At 41.7% G+C, this 18,581-nt stretch overlaps 1 protein-coding gene across 2 annotated transcripts in view; it reads left to right on the top strand.

Annotated features, from left to right (window-relative positions):
* Nucleotides 1-17,018, top strand: part of capn15 (calpain 15) — a 50,878-nt gene extending 33,860 nt beyond the window's left edge. For both annotated transcript variants that reach the window (XM_049563500.1, XM_049563499.1), the window contains exons 7-12: nucleotides 1,632-1,784; nucleotides 4,822-4,983; nucleotides 6,493-6,728; nucleotides 6,836-7,005; nucleotides 9,392-9,570; nucleotides 12,210-17,018. In XM_049563500.1, coding sequence (XP_049419457.1) covers nucleotides 1,632-1,784; nucleotides 4,822-4,983; nucleotides 6,493-6,728; nucleotides 6,836-7,005; nucleotides 9,392-9,570; nucleotides 12,210-12,387 — 1,078 coding nt within the window. In that variant the 3' untranslated portion in view covers nucleotides 12,388-17,018. The remainder of the gene's footprint in view (nucleotides 1-1,631; nucleotides 1,785-4,821; nucleotides 4,984-6,492; nucleotides 6,729-6,835; nucleotides 7,006-9,391; nucleotides 9,571-12,209) is intronic.
* Nucleotides 17,019-18,581: the final 1,563 nt, after the last annotated feature.

Below are 18,581 nucleotides of genomic sequence, written 5' to 3' on the forward strand. Positions count from 1 at the left end.
TTGGCAAGAATTGTCAGATTGCAGAGGTTAAAATTCTGCTTAGTGTGCAGGTGGAGAACTGAAAATACACCTGCAGCTTAAACCATTTTTTGAGTTATGGGATGATTTTTGGATGAATTCAGCCATTATGAGATTGTGTTTTGTTTGCAACTAAACTCTAATTCGTGCCTCTGACTGGCTTCTCTATGGCCAGCCAAGACTCATGGGTATTGTGGTATTTAGAGGGCTTACCATGCCAAAATGACTGGTATATAAACCTGAGTTCCCAGAAAGAATGTTCAGATAATTAAAACTGGAGGCCATAACATAAATATATTAGCTAATAACGGCATCCTGTCATGTATTTCTGTTAACTAACATTAAGGGTTTCGTAAAAAGAAAAGTTAAAAGATACAGAATGGAGAAAAGCACTTGAATCTCCATAAGTGCTATTCCCTTTACAGATTCTTTATCGGACATGTCTCATGGCTGAAACTTTTCCTTCAGTTCCTCCTTTCAACATCTCCCATTCACATCGGCTGTAGTCGAAACCAGTGAATCATACTGGCACTGGCATGAGCTTGCAGGTCTATTTCATGTGGAAAAAAAACATCTTAAAGGGGCTCTTGAAAAAATGGAGATGGCTGAGCCGGCAGTTAGCAGCTAACGGTGCTAACTAATGCGGAGCTAATGGCGTTAATCTGGGGAACTAGAGGGAGAGCGCTGCATTTTTGTGACGATGCTATCATGATATCGGCGCTAACCGCCACGTGAGCACAGTGCGAAGTGATTATGATAAGCTAGCCGGTTGGATACTAACACGCACGCTAGCCTACCACAATAAACTACATAAAAGGTTAGAGTAGCGAAGGATAAAGGGCACCATCACTCCACTGTGTCTTTACATAACAAGTACGGTAGTGGTTTGCTGCGATATTAATGCTCTGCTCTTTAAAAAGTGTTTACTCATTAAAAAGCATATTCATAAATAAGTATCTCTGGTTTAGAATCGATTGAACAGATGCACACTCTGTGACGGTGCTTTACTGAGTGATTCATGGGTAAATGGGGTGGAGGCATGATGCCAGTGGAGGACAGGTGCACACCAGTGCAGTTTGATCACTTTGATCAGCAGTGTGAGTCCACACAATGGAGGCTTCTTCTGTCCTACCTGCGAGAGGAGGTTCAGAGTAGCCGTAAATCCCAGATGTAATTTGCTCAAGAGCCCCACACAACCACTTTAATTTACTGCCATAAAGCAATCTGAGTGGAAGATTGGGCCACAGCGCTTGATCTAAAATGAGCTGGAGTCCTCCTGCTAGGAGCCAGAGGAGATGAAAAGCAGCTTGGAAACAGCGATTCACCTGCACTTCTTTTTTTTTTTTTCTCTCTCTTTTCTGGAAAGTGGTGACTCTCCAATATGGGTTTCCATTATACCTCCCAAGTTTCTCACTGTAGGGAGGAGGCAGTAAAATGAAATGGGTTGTTAAAAAGTAGGCAATGATCCATAAGAGGAGCAATATGAGTCTGCAGAGATGGGGAGAGTGCGTTGACTGAAAGCTGTTGTCACTCTGACTGGATCCTGCTTTTGGCTCTGCCTCTCTCTCCATCATCTTCCCTCCCTAACTGTCAACTCTCTGGCCGCGCTTCAGGTTGCTGCGGCTGCGTAACCCGTGGGGTCGCTTCTCGTGGAACGGCAGCTGGTCGGACGAGTGGACAGACTGGCCACAGCACCTGCGTCACGAGCTGATGGCTCATGGCAGCAGCGAGGGCGTCTTCTGGATGGAGTACAGCGACTTTATAAAGTAAGAACCAGTTAACAGAGACATTTTGTTTGCTTGATTTCTGTATGTCAAATGTGAGGTATTGTCTAGTATCATGAAAAGGGTAGGCATGATAAGCTGTACCTTTAGTCTACGCCTGTTTTGGACAGCAGAAATCTTCACGTTGTATGATTATGTTCATTATTACCTGTGGTGATTGATTACAGTTTTCAGTTTTGATTTGTTTAGGAGATGGTGGTCTTATATTCACCAGGAAAGCTACAAAAACAATGACATCACAACATCTTTTGCCTCCAAGCTCCTCATTTGTAGACGTGTACCATCTCAGAAAGTCACTCACTCTTTCAGACTGTACATGAATTCACTCATTAACCTTTCTTCCCCCTTGTGGCCACCAGGAGGCATGGCAGCATCTTAGGTCAACACTTGACTGTCATGTTTTGTCAACATCTTTGCTGATAAGTCATCACTGCTGTGATTTATTTTTTTGCACTGCACGTTTCAGAGGTGACTCCACAGTCACCCACTGTGCCCACATGACAGATGCACATATTTTCCTTCTGCTAATTAATTTGAGCCATGCTGGCTGTGGCTGCTAACGCTACACTTCTTGTGTTCATTCCAAACACACGTTAGAAATGTAAAATGCATGACTTCCTGTGATGATTTATCCCAGGAAGGAGCTACCCAGCAAAAGCTGTTTTGAGCAGCTAATATCAAAGCTTTTGTTAACTGACAACAGGTGACACTAAAAAAAAGTGTATTCACCGCAGATCTCCGCCAGGTGTGTCTGGGGGCATGTGGGTGGGGAACATAACCAGAATAGACAGGCTATGAAGACAAACCTCGGACAAAATGTCTAGTAAAACTCCTCCATATCTTCCTGGTTATGTTATTATGCTAGCAGTGGCTAATGTAGCCTTGAACTTTCAGCCTTCCCATATCTTACAGGCAAGATGCCAGCCAAGATAACAAAAACTGGGATTTATTCATCTCGTATTGTGCGTAACTTTAGTGGATATTGATTGATCAATCAATCAATCAATCAATCAATCAATTAATCAGTACTGGGTATGGGATTAATTTGCAGCTGCTCAGGTTCAAAATTAGACCAAACTTTTCTTTGGATGTCAAAGTGTAAACCACAATAAAGGCAAAAATGTAGCCTGCAACTTCGGACGTTAGGTTATTTTTTTGCCGAGTTGTTTGGCGGAAATTCTTTTTACTATGTGATTTGTTGATGACTTGCAGCCCCTACCAGCCACTTAAGAGTAGTAGCAGTCACTGAGGGTATAAACAGAGCAGTTAATAAAACAGGTTCTTAAAAAAATTGTGAATCAATCTAACCATGAGAGGTTCCTGAGCATAAATGTGCACAAAATATTAGGCTGATGGGTCCAGTAGTTTGTCAGATTAGCTGCGGACAGATAGATATACACACGACCGAATACTTGATCCCTTCCAGGATGGATGGATGCATATAACTTTCTAAAAGTGATGGATAGTTTAGTATTTTCATGCCTTTGTGGATTTTACTGACCATCTGGTACCAACAGCAAACTGAGAGACGGCGTTTTTGTTGTTTTCAGTCCATTGTATTTGTTGACAACTTCGTCATCCACTGTTTCCCACACCATGGTGTTATTATGCAGTTGTGTGGGTTTTTCTTGTAATTGCTTCGGTTGCCAGGGACTTTGCCGGCAGAGGCTTAGACTTGTAATGGCTCTCAGTGTGTTTTGTCATATTACATTAATCCTGTCATTCAGTCACACACAGCATCAAGGGTCAGCTGGTGTTTTTCCAGCTCTTCTTCTGTGTGTTTTTATACATGACCATTTCATTGGTCAGTGACCTTGGCGAGGTCAGTAAACACTGTTTCCTGTAACAGTTTGATTGAAAAGTAACCTGGAACACAAATGGTTGTTGCCAAGAACTGTCCTTAAACATAACTGACTGTAATGTTAGAAAAATAAACCTGAATGAAAACATAAGTGCATTACAGCCACGCACAGAATCTAACAAAGTGTGAAGACTGTGACCTGCCAGCAAAAACATTCCACTAAGTGTTTATATTTTCTGTAAAAACCTGATTTTACCAAAAGGTTACTCTCGGACTTGCCTGGAAAAGGTTTTTTCTTACTTTCAGCGAACCATCTGATAAATAGACGTTGTCACAAAGTCCACCAGGTTAGTAAGTTCAGCTAAAGATAAATGAAATGTGTATCAGGCTTTTATTCATGTCCCTCATGTCCAACAAACTAAGAGTTGCAGTACGTCCAGAGGGATCAATGTGGCTGTCCACCTGAACAACTCAAACCTGAAAAATGTGTGCAACGGAGACCAGAGTCCCATCTGTCTTCTGACTGTTTATTGTTTTTTTCTGACAGACAAATAATCTCTCAGCTTTGTCCTGTATGGCAAATGTACAGCATGTGCCTGCCTGGACTTGTTACAGTGTGAAAAAAGAGGTCAGCTGCTTGCACAAATATCGAGACTCCTATATTGACTCCAGTGGACAAATAAATGATGGTGCTGATAAATAATAACATTGCAGATTGTTTCACTAAAAACAACAACTGAACCCTGAGAAACAAAAGGTTTCAACAGCAGACATATTTATCTCTAGAGATCAAAACCTACAGTAAAACTTCAGCGTGCCTACCTTTTCTTTCTCTCTCTCCTTCCCGATTGTCAGGGAGACAAAAGATGTAAGACAGTTGTCAGAGCGGGGTTAGGAAGTGATGAAACAGTGAAAAACAGACTGAAAGTGAGGAAGAGAATGTCTCTTGGGGGCTCCGTCTTTTGAAGGAGGAGGTCTGATATGTTAGCGAGGTAAATGGTGTTTTCACGGCAGCACCTTCGGAGGCTATGCTAATGTTAAAGAGTTGCCTGTGATGCATGCAAATAGACTTAGCTCATGACAGGCGGAGAGCAGCCAGTCAAATCCTCGGTGTCTCAGAAGAATGGGTCCTTATGGACGTTTTTTTTCTGTTGATGCTATATATATATATATTTATACTAAAGAAGGCTGTATCCTCTCAACCATCTCCTCCCACAGGTACTTTGACTCAGTGGACATCTGTAAGATCCACTCAGACTGGCAGGAGGTGAGGCTGCAGGGCTGCTTCCCCAGCAAGGCCAGTGGGCCAGTCACCGTCACAGCCCTCACCGTGCTGGAAAGGACGGCGCTGGAGTTTGCTCTCTTCCAGGAGGGGAGCAGGTAAGTAGGACAAGTCTCTCTCCTGCTGTTTATTTTCAGGGCATCTGCAGGTCGCTTTAAATGTCTTAAATTCGATTTCATCTACTTTAATTTATCCATCTTTTAATTTTCTTTTTGTCTGTATGATCAAGCTCCTTTGCCTGAAAGTCTACATTTCAGATGGTACAAATCTTTAATCCTAACACTGAATCTAAGAATGTTTCTCACTATAATACCTACATTCCTATGTAAAAGCTACCTCTGCACTGGAGTTGGGTCGTCTTCAGTTTGCCAGTCCAGTTCAGTGTATAAGCTTAACCAGTTTGGAAGGGAGCAGGGCACATTTTGTTTATTTACTAGAGAGTTCATGTGTTTTTTTGGGTGACGAGACGACACAAGGCAGAGTTAGGGGCCGTACACGTGCCACGTCAGATCCGGCGCTGGATGCTACGTTTGTGCCTTTTTTGAGCCAGCTTTCAAGAGCGCAGCGACAGGTTGCATTTGAGGTTGCCAAGCACCATATCAAATCCTATTTACCTGAAATCCTGAGTGCAGAGCTGATCTTCTGCCAGATGCTGTTTCTAAGTGTGTTGTCATATTGTCCGTGGGACAGATGAAAAGCTCTGGCAGCCCTGTGCCAAAGTTACCAACTTTTCCATATTTACCACAGACTGATATTTACGGAAGAAGGGAAAGCTATCCGCCAGCTGTGATTGGCTGTTCCTCGTCACATGACATGCGGTGTGCACTGCTGCATTCCAAAAGTGAACGCATTTTAGCGTGCCTGCTACACGTCTACATTGAAGACGATGAATTTGAGGGCACCAAAAACGCAACATGTGTACAGCCCCTTAGTCTCTCAAGAAAACAAAAGCTGTGCCAATATGGCGACATTTTGGATTTGCTGACAAAAGAGGCGTCCTAACTGAGCTGAACTTTTGTCACATGTTTCGATTAATTCTTGTCGCTCACTTTGAAAGTGCTGCAATGATGAAGAACAGCAAATTTATGAAGTGAAAATGAAGAATGATTTACCTCCTTTGGCCTATGTAACTACAAAGCCTCTATAAGGTGGCAGCTGGCTGGAGCGGGATCCTTAGGGAGCTAAAAATTCTGGTTTCTGACCCTCACTGCTGTTAGATATAATGTATGTTATTACGACATCAGAAAATGTGGTTTTTATGTTTAAAAAATAATGTTACAACCATAGGATGACAGCACATAGACTACTCACACTTATTTTAAGTGGTTAGCTCTGATCTTGAGTGCACAGCTAATATATTTATGTGGTAAAAGACATTAACAGAAGTGCATTTTTAAAAGATTCAGTGTGGACAGAGAGCTCCCATTTTACACTGTGCAGCACAGTAGTTGGACGCTGTTGGGACATGGTGTCCTGGTCCACTCAGGAGCGGCTGCTGAGTAAAGTGTACACCAGTCCGTTACAATATACACTACTTACCTTTATACTTAGCTCCTCCTCCGCCTCCTCACTGCTGCTTTGCATTAACTCATTCATCCCCTCCCCAGGCGCTCGGACACAGCCGACAGCCACCTACTGGACCTGTGCATCATGGTGTTTCGTGCCTCCTTCGGCAGTGGCAACAAGCTGACTCTCGGCCGCCTGTTGGCCCACAGCAAGCGGGCGGTGAAGAAGTTTGTTGGCTGTGATGTCATGCTGGAACCGGGGGAGTATGCTGTGGTCTGCTGCGCTTTCAACCATTGGCAGATGAATGTCAGCGGGACGGGAGGTCCACCCACACCCAGTAGGTGTACACAAACAGTATGCTCAAGCAACACTTTTGTTGCTTATGAATATTTGCTGAGTTCATCCCATAATAACCCATAACCCTGTTGTATTTCTGTCCTGCAGTCTCCAGTCCCACCAGCGGAGCAGCACGGAGGCCCAGCCAAGACTTCCCCGGCTACATCCTCGCCATCTACAGCTCCAGACAGGTGATGGTGGAGCAGGTGGAGGCGACGGCCACCACGCTGGCAGACGCCATCATCCTCCTCACAGAAAACAAAGGGGAAAGACACGAGGTGAGACACATGTACACACACACATACACGCCTGAGAACAAGAGAATAAGCACACGTCTCTGTGCGCCGTCTCTGTCTCACACCTACACACACAGACGGTGTTTGAGTATAATGCTTGTGAAGCCGCAGAACGCTTGCAACTCCGTAAGCCACTTTGAGATAGCACTTTAGATTTCCGTAGCAGAGCCCTGAATCCTATTCTGCCTTTACACATGTGAGTGTGTGCGCATTATCTCTCCCACACACACGCACGCACACACGCAGCTGCTCACACCCAAGGAAGCAAATTATTCTGGCTCTCCTGAACAGCGCTTTCCTGAAAGTGCTGTCACATCGGCTGGTATTTTAGAGGATGACAGAGCTTTTTAAACACTTGAGATCATCTTTGTTAAATCATTCAGCTCTTCAGCTCTCCAGGAATTCACCGCTCACAGTAGGTGGGCCGAGCACTAGGGAGCGCACGGCAGCCACTACACGCACAGAAGTGTTTTAACAATAGGGTGAAAAATAAAGACATTTTGAGGGTGGGTATTAATAAGTAATTTGAGCTGTCCAGAGTCGTGAGACAAGAGATTTGTATTGCGTGTTGCTGGCGGATATATTTTAGGTGCAGTGTGGGATTACTGGATGCTGTTACTGGGCCATTGGACAGCAGCTAAAGCAGTTTGGCTGCACTTGTATTCTCTGTGTGTACAATTACAGGCCCCAGAAGAGAGATCAGCAGCCGCTGCTTGAGAGATGACAGTCATCTCGCCTTCAGGGACAGTTGTTATTGTGAACGCAGTCGTAAAGGCATTTAAAGTAGTATTTTAATACCACAGTGGTGTACCTTTCCAATGCAGACACATCATAGTTAGGCAGCAGATTATATTTCAGCCATTTGGAACCGGTTTTTGGTGTCGGTCCATCGAAGGACAGAGGCTTCTCTTTTGTTTTCACAGACAATTAAAGGTCCAGTGTGTGAGATTTAGTGGCATCAAGCAGTGAGGATGTAGATTGCAACCAACTGAATATCCCTCCACTCATTCGGTTGGTCTTTGTCCTGCTCATCCTCCACCATGAATAGATGGCTGTGGTAAAAATTGACAGTGATGAGCACAGCGTTTTCCCCAAAGCTGAACATTTTTCAACATGGAAAAAGGCATTAAAATGATAGAAGACATTTAGTGTTGGATTTATTATTAAGGATTTATTTTATAAAGTCTCCAAAAAAGACTGCAACTCAAGGTTGGATTCCAAAGCTTATGAAATAGCTATAACAGCAGGACAGCTAACGGTAGCCTCTGGGCAAAAAAAAAAAAAAAAATTGTCTCACAATGAGCTTGAAACTGTTAGCAGTTTTAAGTTTAAGCTAACTTCTATAGTGTGTCCAGTATGTCAGATTTTTACTCATCAGTCCTGTTCAACGCTTGGTGGTGAGACCGTAGACTGTGTATAAAGATGGATGACGCATCTCCTGTAACCCACACAGTACAAAAATGAAGCCAAAATATCCCAGATATAGTCGCTGCCATATTGCGCTGGTGACATCATTTGGAGCCAGAGTCTGCACAGTAGCGATCTCTGCCGGTATCAAGTTCCTGCCCATACACTTGTCCCACCAGTCGTGAGCAGCAGCATTGATAGCGAGCATACCGATTGGCACAAATAGCCGCAGTCATGACCTCAGTCCCCCTTTTTAAACATAAAATTACTAGTTATAACCAAACTTGTGAGAAAAAAAACACTTGAACAAACATCAGCATGATAAGGACTACTTAAATAATAGAATTTTATTATTATTATTATTATTATTTTTATTTATTTATTTTAAATTTGATGTGCACTTGGAGCTTTTAGTGTGGTCTATGTCCCATGCGCTGACAAGGACGTGGCAGGGTTTATGACCTTTACTGCAGCCAGCCACCAGGGGGCGATCAAGATGTTTTGGCTTCACTTTTGGGAAGCTATAATCTTTATCTTTATATACATGCCTCTTCTGGAATAACTTTGCTTCAGAAACACAGTGTGCAGTTCATTTTCAGATCACATAATTTTAGACATCACATTTGTTTTTCACTTGTCCGATTCAACTGCTTGAGGACTTTTACTTGTCCTGGGCAAATGTTAATGTTGAGCTCTGCAAACACTTTAGTGGGCACACAACGCTACCAGGTAGAGTGCTCTCAGTGCGCTGTGACTACTTTAGTTAATCTAGAGGTATCATGCAGATTTGTTTTCCCCCCATGAACCAATGGAATGGTTGAAGAGTTTGTAGAAGTAATGAAGATTGTCTTTGGTCGACTACAGTCCTAGGAATGAAGCAGTCTTTCTTTGGACAGAAGCCAACAAATATGTTGTATTATTTCCTACTCACATTTTTGTGTGAATCCATGTGTGCTCTCAGGGTCGCGAGGGCATGACGTGCTACTACCTGACACATGGCTGGGCGGGGCTTATAGTGGTGGTGGAAAACCGCCACCCCAAATACTACCTCCACGTCTCCTGCGACTGCACTGACAGCTTCAATGTCGTGTCCACGCGCGGCAGCCTCAAGACCATCGACAGCGTCCCACCTTTGCACAGGTACACACACACACACACACACACACACACACACACTTATCACTCTCTTCCTCGCATACACACAACTCTGAAAGTCATTTTTTATCAAGCTACGTTTCACCTTGGAAGAGCCTGAATGGATTGCAAGTGAGGAGATTAAATGCTTTGGGAACATTTGGTACAGGTGCAGCAAACATCCACCCATTTAGACGATTATATCCGTACCCACATACACACTTATATAAACGGCAGTGTTCCCAGAGGATTAGCGTTCTGTATTTCTTAATAATCTACCTTTGGCTGGTCTCAGCACAGTTATAGCTGCCTTTGTTTTCTGTTGGTCCCAGTTGTTCCTCTGCCCATTAAAGCCAAAGATTTAAAGTGCTGAAAAATATTGTGCACTCGTACACACCTGTGAGTTGCAGCACAGTGGAGCCGTTCACACATCATTAGGTTTATCTGAATTTAGGTTCTTTGGACATCTACTGTACGAATGTTTCAGTCGCACAGACGCATTACAGCGAACATTAATGTAAATTTACGACCTTATCACCTCGAAGTTATGTCCCACTTAATGGGAAACTGTAAAAAGTCACCATGCATGAGGACCATGTCTTTTAATGCCGTTTTCTCTCATCTAACAAGAACATTATGTCACTTTACTTGATAAAAAACACAGACTGCAATATCACAGTCTTATTTTCCGATGTTCTTACTCACTTGCTATTATACAACCAGTTCAGAGGCGACAGCATTTAGCAGCCAGGTAATCAGATTCAGGACTCTCACTGGAGTGTACTCAGATATGGTTAAGACTGGGGAAGTGTGAATAACACAGTCAAGCCTTGTGTTACTTCATCTTGTTGTCAAAGCAGACTGAATCAGAAAAATAAGCTACAGTAGAGTGCTGAATAAGCAGCTTGTATTCCTACTATCATATATTTAACTTTGCCGACTAGCTAATAAACAGTTCCAAGATCAGCGCCATATTTAGGGACTGTAAATTATTAGCCAGAAAAAATATTTTTGTTTGAAGGAGGGAAGTTTGACTTTTTGGGGAGAGCAGGGATGAGTCTTTTTTAATCTCATCCCTTTTTATTAAAAGGTTAATTGAAAGCAGACAACCAATTACAAAAAATACATTACAGTATTATGAGTTTACAGCAGTTGAACAGCATGACCTTACACCTTCTGTCCTCAATATCCTTTTTTAAACAGTGTGTATCCTATAAAGTTTTCTTAAGCTATTGTACATTGTAAAAAGAAAAAAAAATTTATATATATATATATATATATATATATATATATATATATATATATTTTTTTTTTTTTTTTTTTTTTTTTAAGTTGGTTACAATGGTTAGAGGACCAGGCATCCTTTAGGGGATCTATTAATTTGTCAACACCAAAAGATGTGGTTAATTTCTGTCCTTCCTTGTGCAGTTTATTGTTGAAAAGGTTAGATAAATCAAAAAGATCTAAACTGATTCATATTTTTATCAAAGAAATGGAATCCAGAATGGGGTAAGGATATTTGTGTGCTTCAGTCCATCAGCAGTCACAGACCTGTCGCGTGTTCCTCCTTCACTCTTTAGATAACTGTAATAGTGTTTTTTTTATTCAGCTGCACTTTATTTGGAATCTGAGAGTGTCTGTTTTTGCACCATTCTGTTCTGGGTTTTGCAGTTTTTGAAGATTAGGGAAGTGCCTGAAGAAAATATTAATTACGTTGAGAAAGGGCCTTGCTTTTTAGATAAAACGAAACACAGGATATATGGTTTGTTTATAGAAGCAAATAAGAGACATAGGTATTTGAATTTTAACGGCCACTGAGTACTTAATGTGAACATATATAAACACCTCTGAATTTATTGCATTTAAATATTTTACTTGTGTTTTTTTTATTTGCAATTTCAACAGCTTAATTTGAATGTATATTTATTTATTTATTTATTTACAGGGTTCACAAACTCAAGTTTTGGAAATAAACAAAATAATTTAAAAAATTCAGTTTGTTCAAAATTTTATCAGTCAAAGTCAAATCCAGAAATTCAAGTTGAAGAATTTCAAATAGCAATGTCTGGGCTACCCAGGACAGGATAGGAAGTCGAGTCTGAATGCAGTTGAACCAGTCTGTGGCGTATCATAGCACGATCTGTCAGTCCTGTGAACTGAAGCAGCTTGAAAACTGAAACCCAAATTACCAGGGAGAACGACAGGGCTCCGACAAGTTGTCTGGTTTGTGCTCTTTACGTGTGATTGATTGCCCCGGGTAGCCTGGGTGTTGCTGTTTGAAACTCTGAGAGTTAAATTTTCATGGAATTGAAGTTTTTAACACTAAAAAACGATATTAAAATTCAGCTTTTAAAATTCCAAATCAAGAAATTTTACATTTCAGTTTCAAATACATGAATTTAAATTTTAAAATGGAAAAAAAACAATTTAATGAACTCAGTGGTGTTTAAATTTCAATATTAAGTATTAAGAGGATGAGAAAATTCAAATACTGATGTCTCTTCTTTGCTTCCAGAGATGAGGTTGTATGATTACCTAATGTTCAGCCCCCCTCCTCACCGTACACAATGCACAGCAGAAATAAAACAGTATTTGTATTGAGTATGGTGCCCTAATGCTCTCTGTCTCTCTGTCTCCCTCTGCAGGCAGGTGCTGGTGGTGCTTTCACAGCTGGAAGGAAACGCCGGCTTCTCCATCACCCACCGCTTGGCTCACCGCAAAGCAGCCCAGGCCTCCCTGGGAGACTGGACCCCCACCAAGGCCACCCACAGCCCCCAGCTCACTCCAGACATTGATGGCCTACACCGGCCCCGGCCGCTATGACCACCGCCCACTATCTCACCCACACACACTGACTATGATCCGATGTACTGTCAGACCACTGGAAAACCATGCAAGGGAGGGCGAGTGGTGTGCGCAGCCCTGAAACGTGGAGAAAGATGTGTATTTGTGTGTCTCATTGGATGAACACACACCTGAATGTAAAGCATAAATGGCGCAGCATGTACATGCTGCTCTCCTAATGCTCCATAAATGCTTTCATCCAGCCCACACACGCTCTTTCCCTTGCCAAGTGGATGTGCCATTACAGGATGAAATGAGGGAAGCAGGTCACACGAGTGACCTGGGCTTACTCACGAAAACATTTGTTTCACCCAGGCACCAACAGGATCCAGTTCAGACTACTTAAAAATACTCTGGAGGTTTTTTTGGTACGAGCGCTGTAACGCGGAACGGATGTCATCCCCGAGCTTCGTATGCTTGGAAGACGACCCTGCTTTCCTCACAGAAGTCAGGGTGGAGTGCCGTAACTACTGAGCCATTTGCCGGCCCACAAACTATGAGCCAATCACCCGCAGCGATCAGACACTTACCCCCTATTTCGTCCACAAGGACAGCTTACAAAGCAGGAGACGTCACGGGGAGTTAATCTCGCCCAGCCCTCGGTACGGTACTTAATGAGCCAAACCCATATTCTAATTTTACTCACAGTCATACATGTTTGTTTGTTTTTTTTTTTTTTTATTTGAGACAACACACGTCAGTCTTACTTGTTTTATACATGGCCCTCACAGCCACCTTGTCCATATTTGTGTTTTCGAGGTCATAAAAAAAGCCATCATTCATCCAGTACTGTCTGTCCGCGTTCTCCATCATCGCTGCAGTGCTGTCTAGCGCTCTCTCTAGCTCAGGACCAAACCCATGATTTGTAGAGTAAAGCTGGAGTCAAACAAAACCTCAAGCTCATGTTGTGGCAGGTGTAGGGTGCCCAGCTGTGGTGTGGAGAGGTTTTACACTGACACATAATAGAATTCCCTCCCTTGTGCTTCAGTAGACTAACATGCAATTTTGGCTTTTTCCCTGCAGAGAAACAACCACCTTTTTTTTTTTTTCTTCCTTCCTCTTACTTACTTTAATTCATTTTCACTCAGTCCTCAGTTCAGGGTCTAAACGCTGGAGGCGAGTCATTACATGACCGGCTTTGTACTTTACCCCTCGGGCACGCTGGCTTCGCTCATCCAGTTCAGCCGTCAGTTTATATCCTCGCACATAAATTCACACTTGAGGAGCAAGTCTCCTCCCTAGACGTTTATCTTCAGTGAATTAATGCTGCTTCTTGCACTCTTGGATTGTGACACCCCCAGAATTTGGGTCTGATCTTTTTGTTGGTACTGAAGGTCAGTGAGTATTTTTCTTTTTCTCACACTGCAACAGTTTGCCAGTATTTTTGATTTACACTTTAGTGCATTTAGGGAGTACCAGAGGAGCTACTTGCTGTTTGAACAGTCAGTTTGCCATAGGGGAGCTCTTACGACGAGCTGCCGAGTTTACTTTGGGAGGTCAGGGACCATTATTGTTTGCTTGGGTGCAGCGCGAGCATCTGGGCCACCCTCCCACAAGAATACACCGACCGCACATTAGCGACAGCACAGAGTCCTCGTGTAATAACAAATTACCATTTTGTCAGACTGCGTGCACACATAACAAGAGAGAGAAGGGGCCCCTGAGACATGTTGTGACACAGAAAATAGTTTTAGTTCCCTCACAGTTTTTTCGGCTGCATCATTTCAAAGCATGGGCTGCCTACAGCTGTTGCACGCAGGTCTTCTTCCAGGGCCCCACCCGCTTGTTTGTTCCAATTTCTCCAGTGTCAAAGCCATTACTCCTGCTCCACTAAGGATCCTTCAGTCCTCACCATGGCAACATGGATGTTTTATCAGAGAGAGGGGAAAGACTGACGCGGTACTATAGTAACAGGGTGGAGAGGGAGTCTTTTTTTTTTTTTAAAGTCAAAGTTGATGTCTTACTGTTGTGTAGTGAAATGGGGGAAAACTTGAAAGCTGATAAGCAAAATTGCCAGAGCTGATTGTCTTTTATGTCAAGATCATTTTAAGTCTAAACATTGATGTTCCCACATGAGATGATCAGGATTTAAAGGTGCAGTGTGCAGGATTTGGGGGGATATATTGGCACAACTGGGGTATAATATAATAAGTATATTTTCTTTAGTGTATAATCACCTGAAAATAAGAATCGTTGTGTTACCTTAGAATAAGCTGTTTATATCTACATGTACAACCATGTACAGTAACCCAGAACAAACAAACCAAACACTGGTTTTAGATAGGGCTATTTACATTTTTGTAGCCACAGTAGTTAGCAGCCCCCCATGACAAGCCCAGTATTGTTGGAAAAACACTGATTTTTAACATGAAACAGTTTTATTCCGTGTTTTTACCGGTTTAAATGACAGAGTCTGTTTGTTTTGGAGAGAAAGAGACCTCAGCAGGAAATTTGGATCCTGATAAAAAAAACCTCTTGAACATCCAGATCTTAAGTTATCAGAGAAAAAAAGGTGAGCACACATTAGCAGGTGCTGGGCTAGCGGCCTGTCTCCGACAAACCAAACGGCTTAGGAGAAACACTGATTTGTAATGTGAAACATGCTTTTTCAGTGTCTTTACCAGTTTAAATCAACTGGTCGGTTTGTTTTAGAGAGGAGAAGACCTCTGGTGATAAACACCTCCTAAACAATAAACACAATAAACAAGGAATCCTAACCGGGAGAAGTTTCATCTGGGCTAGCAGCCCATCTCAATGAGCCAAAGAGCTTAGGATGAACACTGATTTGTAATATTTTATGGTTATATTCAGTGTTTTTACCTATTTTAATCACCTGATCAATTAGCTTTGGAGAGGAAAAGACCTCATCAGGTAATTGGGCTCCCAGTCAAAACCTGAACATTGAACACTGAAGGAATTCTAACCAGGAGAAGTTTCAGCTGGGCTAGCAGCCCGTCTCCAATGAGCCAAATAGCATAGGAGAAACGCTTGATTTGGAACATGAAACAGCTTTTCTCTGTGTTTTTACTGGTTTAAATCAACTGTTGCTTTGTTTTAGAGAGGAGAAGGCCTCCGTGGATAATTCAGCTCCTGGTCATAAAACCTCCTAACAACAAACACTAACGGAATCCTAACGAGCCAGAGAGCTTAGAATAAACACTGATTTGTAATATTTTAATCACCTGGTTAACTAATTTTGGAGAGGAAAAGACCTCTTCAGATAATCTGGCTCCCAGTCAAAACCTGAACAATGAACACTGAAGGAATCCTAACCAGGAGAAGCTTCAGCTGGACTAGTGGCCCATCTCTGACGAGCCAAAGAACTTAGAATAAACACTGATTTGTAATATTTTAATCACCCGATCAAGTATTTTGGAGAGAAAAAGAGCTCTTCAAATAATTTGGCTCCCAGCAAAAACTTAAACAGTGAATACTAAAGGAATTCTAACCTGGAGACGTTTCAGCTGGTTGCAACCCTCACTGCTAGATGCCACTAAATCCCTCTAAATCTTACACACTGCTCCTTTAAGCACAGTGACCTTGAGTTTAAAAAGTGCTGCATCATCTCTGGAGCCTCGTCCCTCTTTGTTGTTGGTAGCATTGATGGTAAATGGCAGCACTGTGCACCATATGCTTTGCAGTCTTACTCACTCTGCACAACCACGTCCAGCAGACTGTACTTCATGACATGTTCGGGACAGCGTGTAAGAAAAACTACCACAGCAGTGTGACGTTACTGTGACGAAACCTGAAGCTGAGGTAGCTGTAAATATGTTCTCCAAAGAAACATAGTGTGTAATGACCACTTTCAGACGTCTGTCTGCCCTGTGTGAGCGTGTGCGTGGTCGCAGCCAAGCAGCTGTGAACTTTTTAATTTATTTGTATAAGTGACTTGCAGGCCTGTTGTCAAAAGAATATTGCTGAATACTGGACTGATGAATGACAGATATAGGAATGTGATAATTTTATGGCTTCAGTTTGAGCCCAGAGGGATTTGCTTGAAGAGAAATGAACCTGCACTGAAACACCTGCAATGACAAGGCACCTCAAAATTCAGTGTCACCGCTGGATCACTTTACATTTACATGAGATTTTTTTCTGTTTTATACTTTGTTTTTTTGTGTCATAATTGTCATTGTTGGCTCTTGCTGGTGTCCTATGAACCTACGCCTCTTCTGTGAAGTTGTGGTGGTGAACTCTTCTGTGCGTCAGGGGCGCCCCCTGCTGCTGACGAGGCTGCATCCAGAGAAAAAGCTGGTCATTTACAGACCGGTCGACACAACGCCTTGTCCTCTTCCTCTCCTTTGTCTGGTTCCCTCCTTGTAAATTGTACAGACTGCAAATTTAAGCCACACAAAAGATAAGAAAACAGGAAAAAAAAAAATCAACTGACCCTTTTAAACTTGTAAAGAAAAAATAATGAAAGTATGATAGTAGAAACAAAAAAATGAAACCTAATGCTGAAAATAATGGAACTCTGATGAATGTGATATATATTTTATTGATCTTTTCTGGGAGGGGAATATGAGTATATGTGTACAAACTTATGTATGTTTAATTTTCAATCTCAGGTTCCGATGGACCAAATAAATTTTTTTAAATTAAAGCAACATTTGTCCTTATTGCGAACGCCATGTTTTCCCACATACAAAGTTAAGTTACTATATTAATAAGCAGAGGTGGGACCAAGTCAATGTTTTATGAACTTAAAATAAATCATAAAAAATAATGCTGACATCACACTTTCATAGCATATAGCACCATAATCAGCACCACAATTAGCTCTCTATGTTACCAGCCTCAACTTTGTGTTTTTTGTGCAACTTAAAACACCAAATAAAGTTGGAAGTTGCAAATCCATCTGTAAGTTTTGACCTGCACAATTTGCATACTGCAATTCATTTTTTAATGAACACTTTAATGAAAACTTGTTCTTAGAAATGTAATGTTGTTGGTGGTTTCATGTTTTTCCTGCAGCCTTACTGGATGCTGCTGGATCAGTCCAAACAAAGTGGATCTGGAGAATTGCATGATGACTTGTTGGGAATGACGTTAATGTTAGTCATGGTTGGATCACTGCACAGGCCCAGTGGCTTTCACCTGTAATTTCAGTCAAACTAAATCGTAGCGACCAGGAGGAGACTCAAAATGACCTCAAGGAAATACAAAAAAAAAATTATAGCTGCTGTGCAGTGATGGGTCGGGCCCGGGCATTTTTAGGCAATTCTAAGCAACAAGCAGAAGAATTGGAAGACATTTAGGAATTTAGCAACACAATCTGCGTTTTGCATCAGCTGAGGCTTGAACTCACAACCTCTGAGACTAATAATCAATTTCTATCTCACTGAGCTAATTAGTCAGTGACAATTTATGTGTAGCTTCACAAATTGACTAAGCCAGACGTGCAGGTTTAGCAGCCGTCCATGCATGGAAAAGCAGATTTCAAACCACTGTAAAAAATTCAGTTATCGAAACAAAAATCTGAAAATACACATATTGCATCTAGACAGCATGGAGATGTTTGTAATTTGTTTGTAACAATGATTGATTTGCTCCATAAGTGAAAAACTGATGTTTAAAATTGCCATTTTTACATTGACTCCAATTGTTCACATTAGAGCAAAATTCAAAATGCTGTCAAAAATTCAGTTTTTGAGATAAAATTCTGAAATTTGCCACACATCATCTACCATGACTCTAGAATTTTGTCATATTTTTTCATGAGCATTGAAGATTTATTTAGCAAGAATTTGCATCTATATGTTTACAGTACTGTTTACAGTCAAACATTTTTGATGCACTGTAGGCTCAATTTTTGATAAATCAAAAATCTAAGAAACGTAGTTTTTGTAAGACAGTCTGAAGATGCTCTATAGCAAGTTTGGTGTCAATTGAGCAAAAATTGTGGGAGGAGATAGGTTTAAGAAGTTTTACAGTTTTTGAAAAAAAAAATTTTTAATAGGTTTAAATGCACAAAAGTTTCTTCAGTATTGGGGCTACAGTTTGATGAACGTTGTGAAGCTGAGGATATCTGGCATGAGACTGGACCTTTGTGCAAAGTTTGGTGGGTTTTCACCCATGGGAAGTATGATTTCCTCAGAAGAAGAAAGAAGAAGAATACCTAGGATTACAATAGTGTCCTGGCAGCTTAGCTGCCTGGACCCTAAAAAACA

Source organism: Epinephelus fuscoguttatus, linkage group LG20 (genome assembly GCF_011397635.1).
Source record: "Epinephelus fuscoguttatus linkage group LG20, E.fuscoguttatus.final_Chr_v1".
Lineage (NCBI taxonomy): Eukaryota > Metazoa > Chordata > Actinopteri > Perciformes > Serranidae > Epinephelus > Epinephelus fuscoguttatus.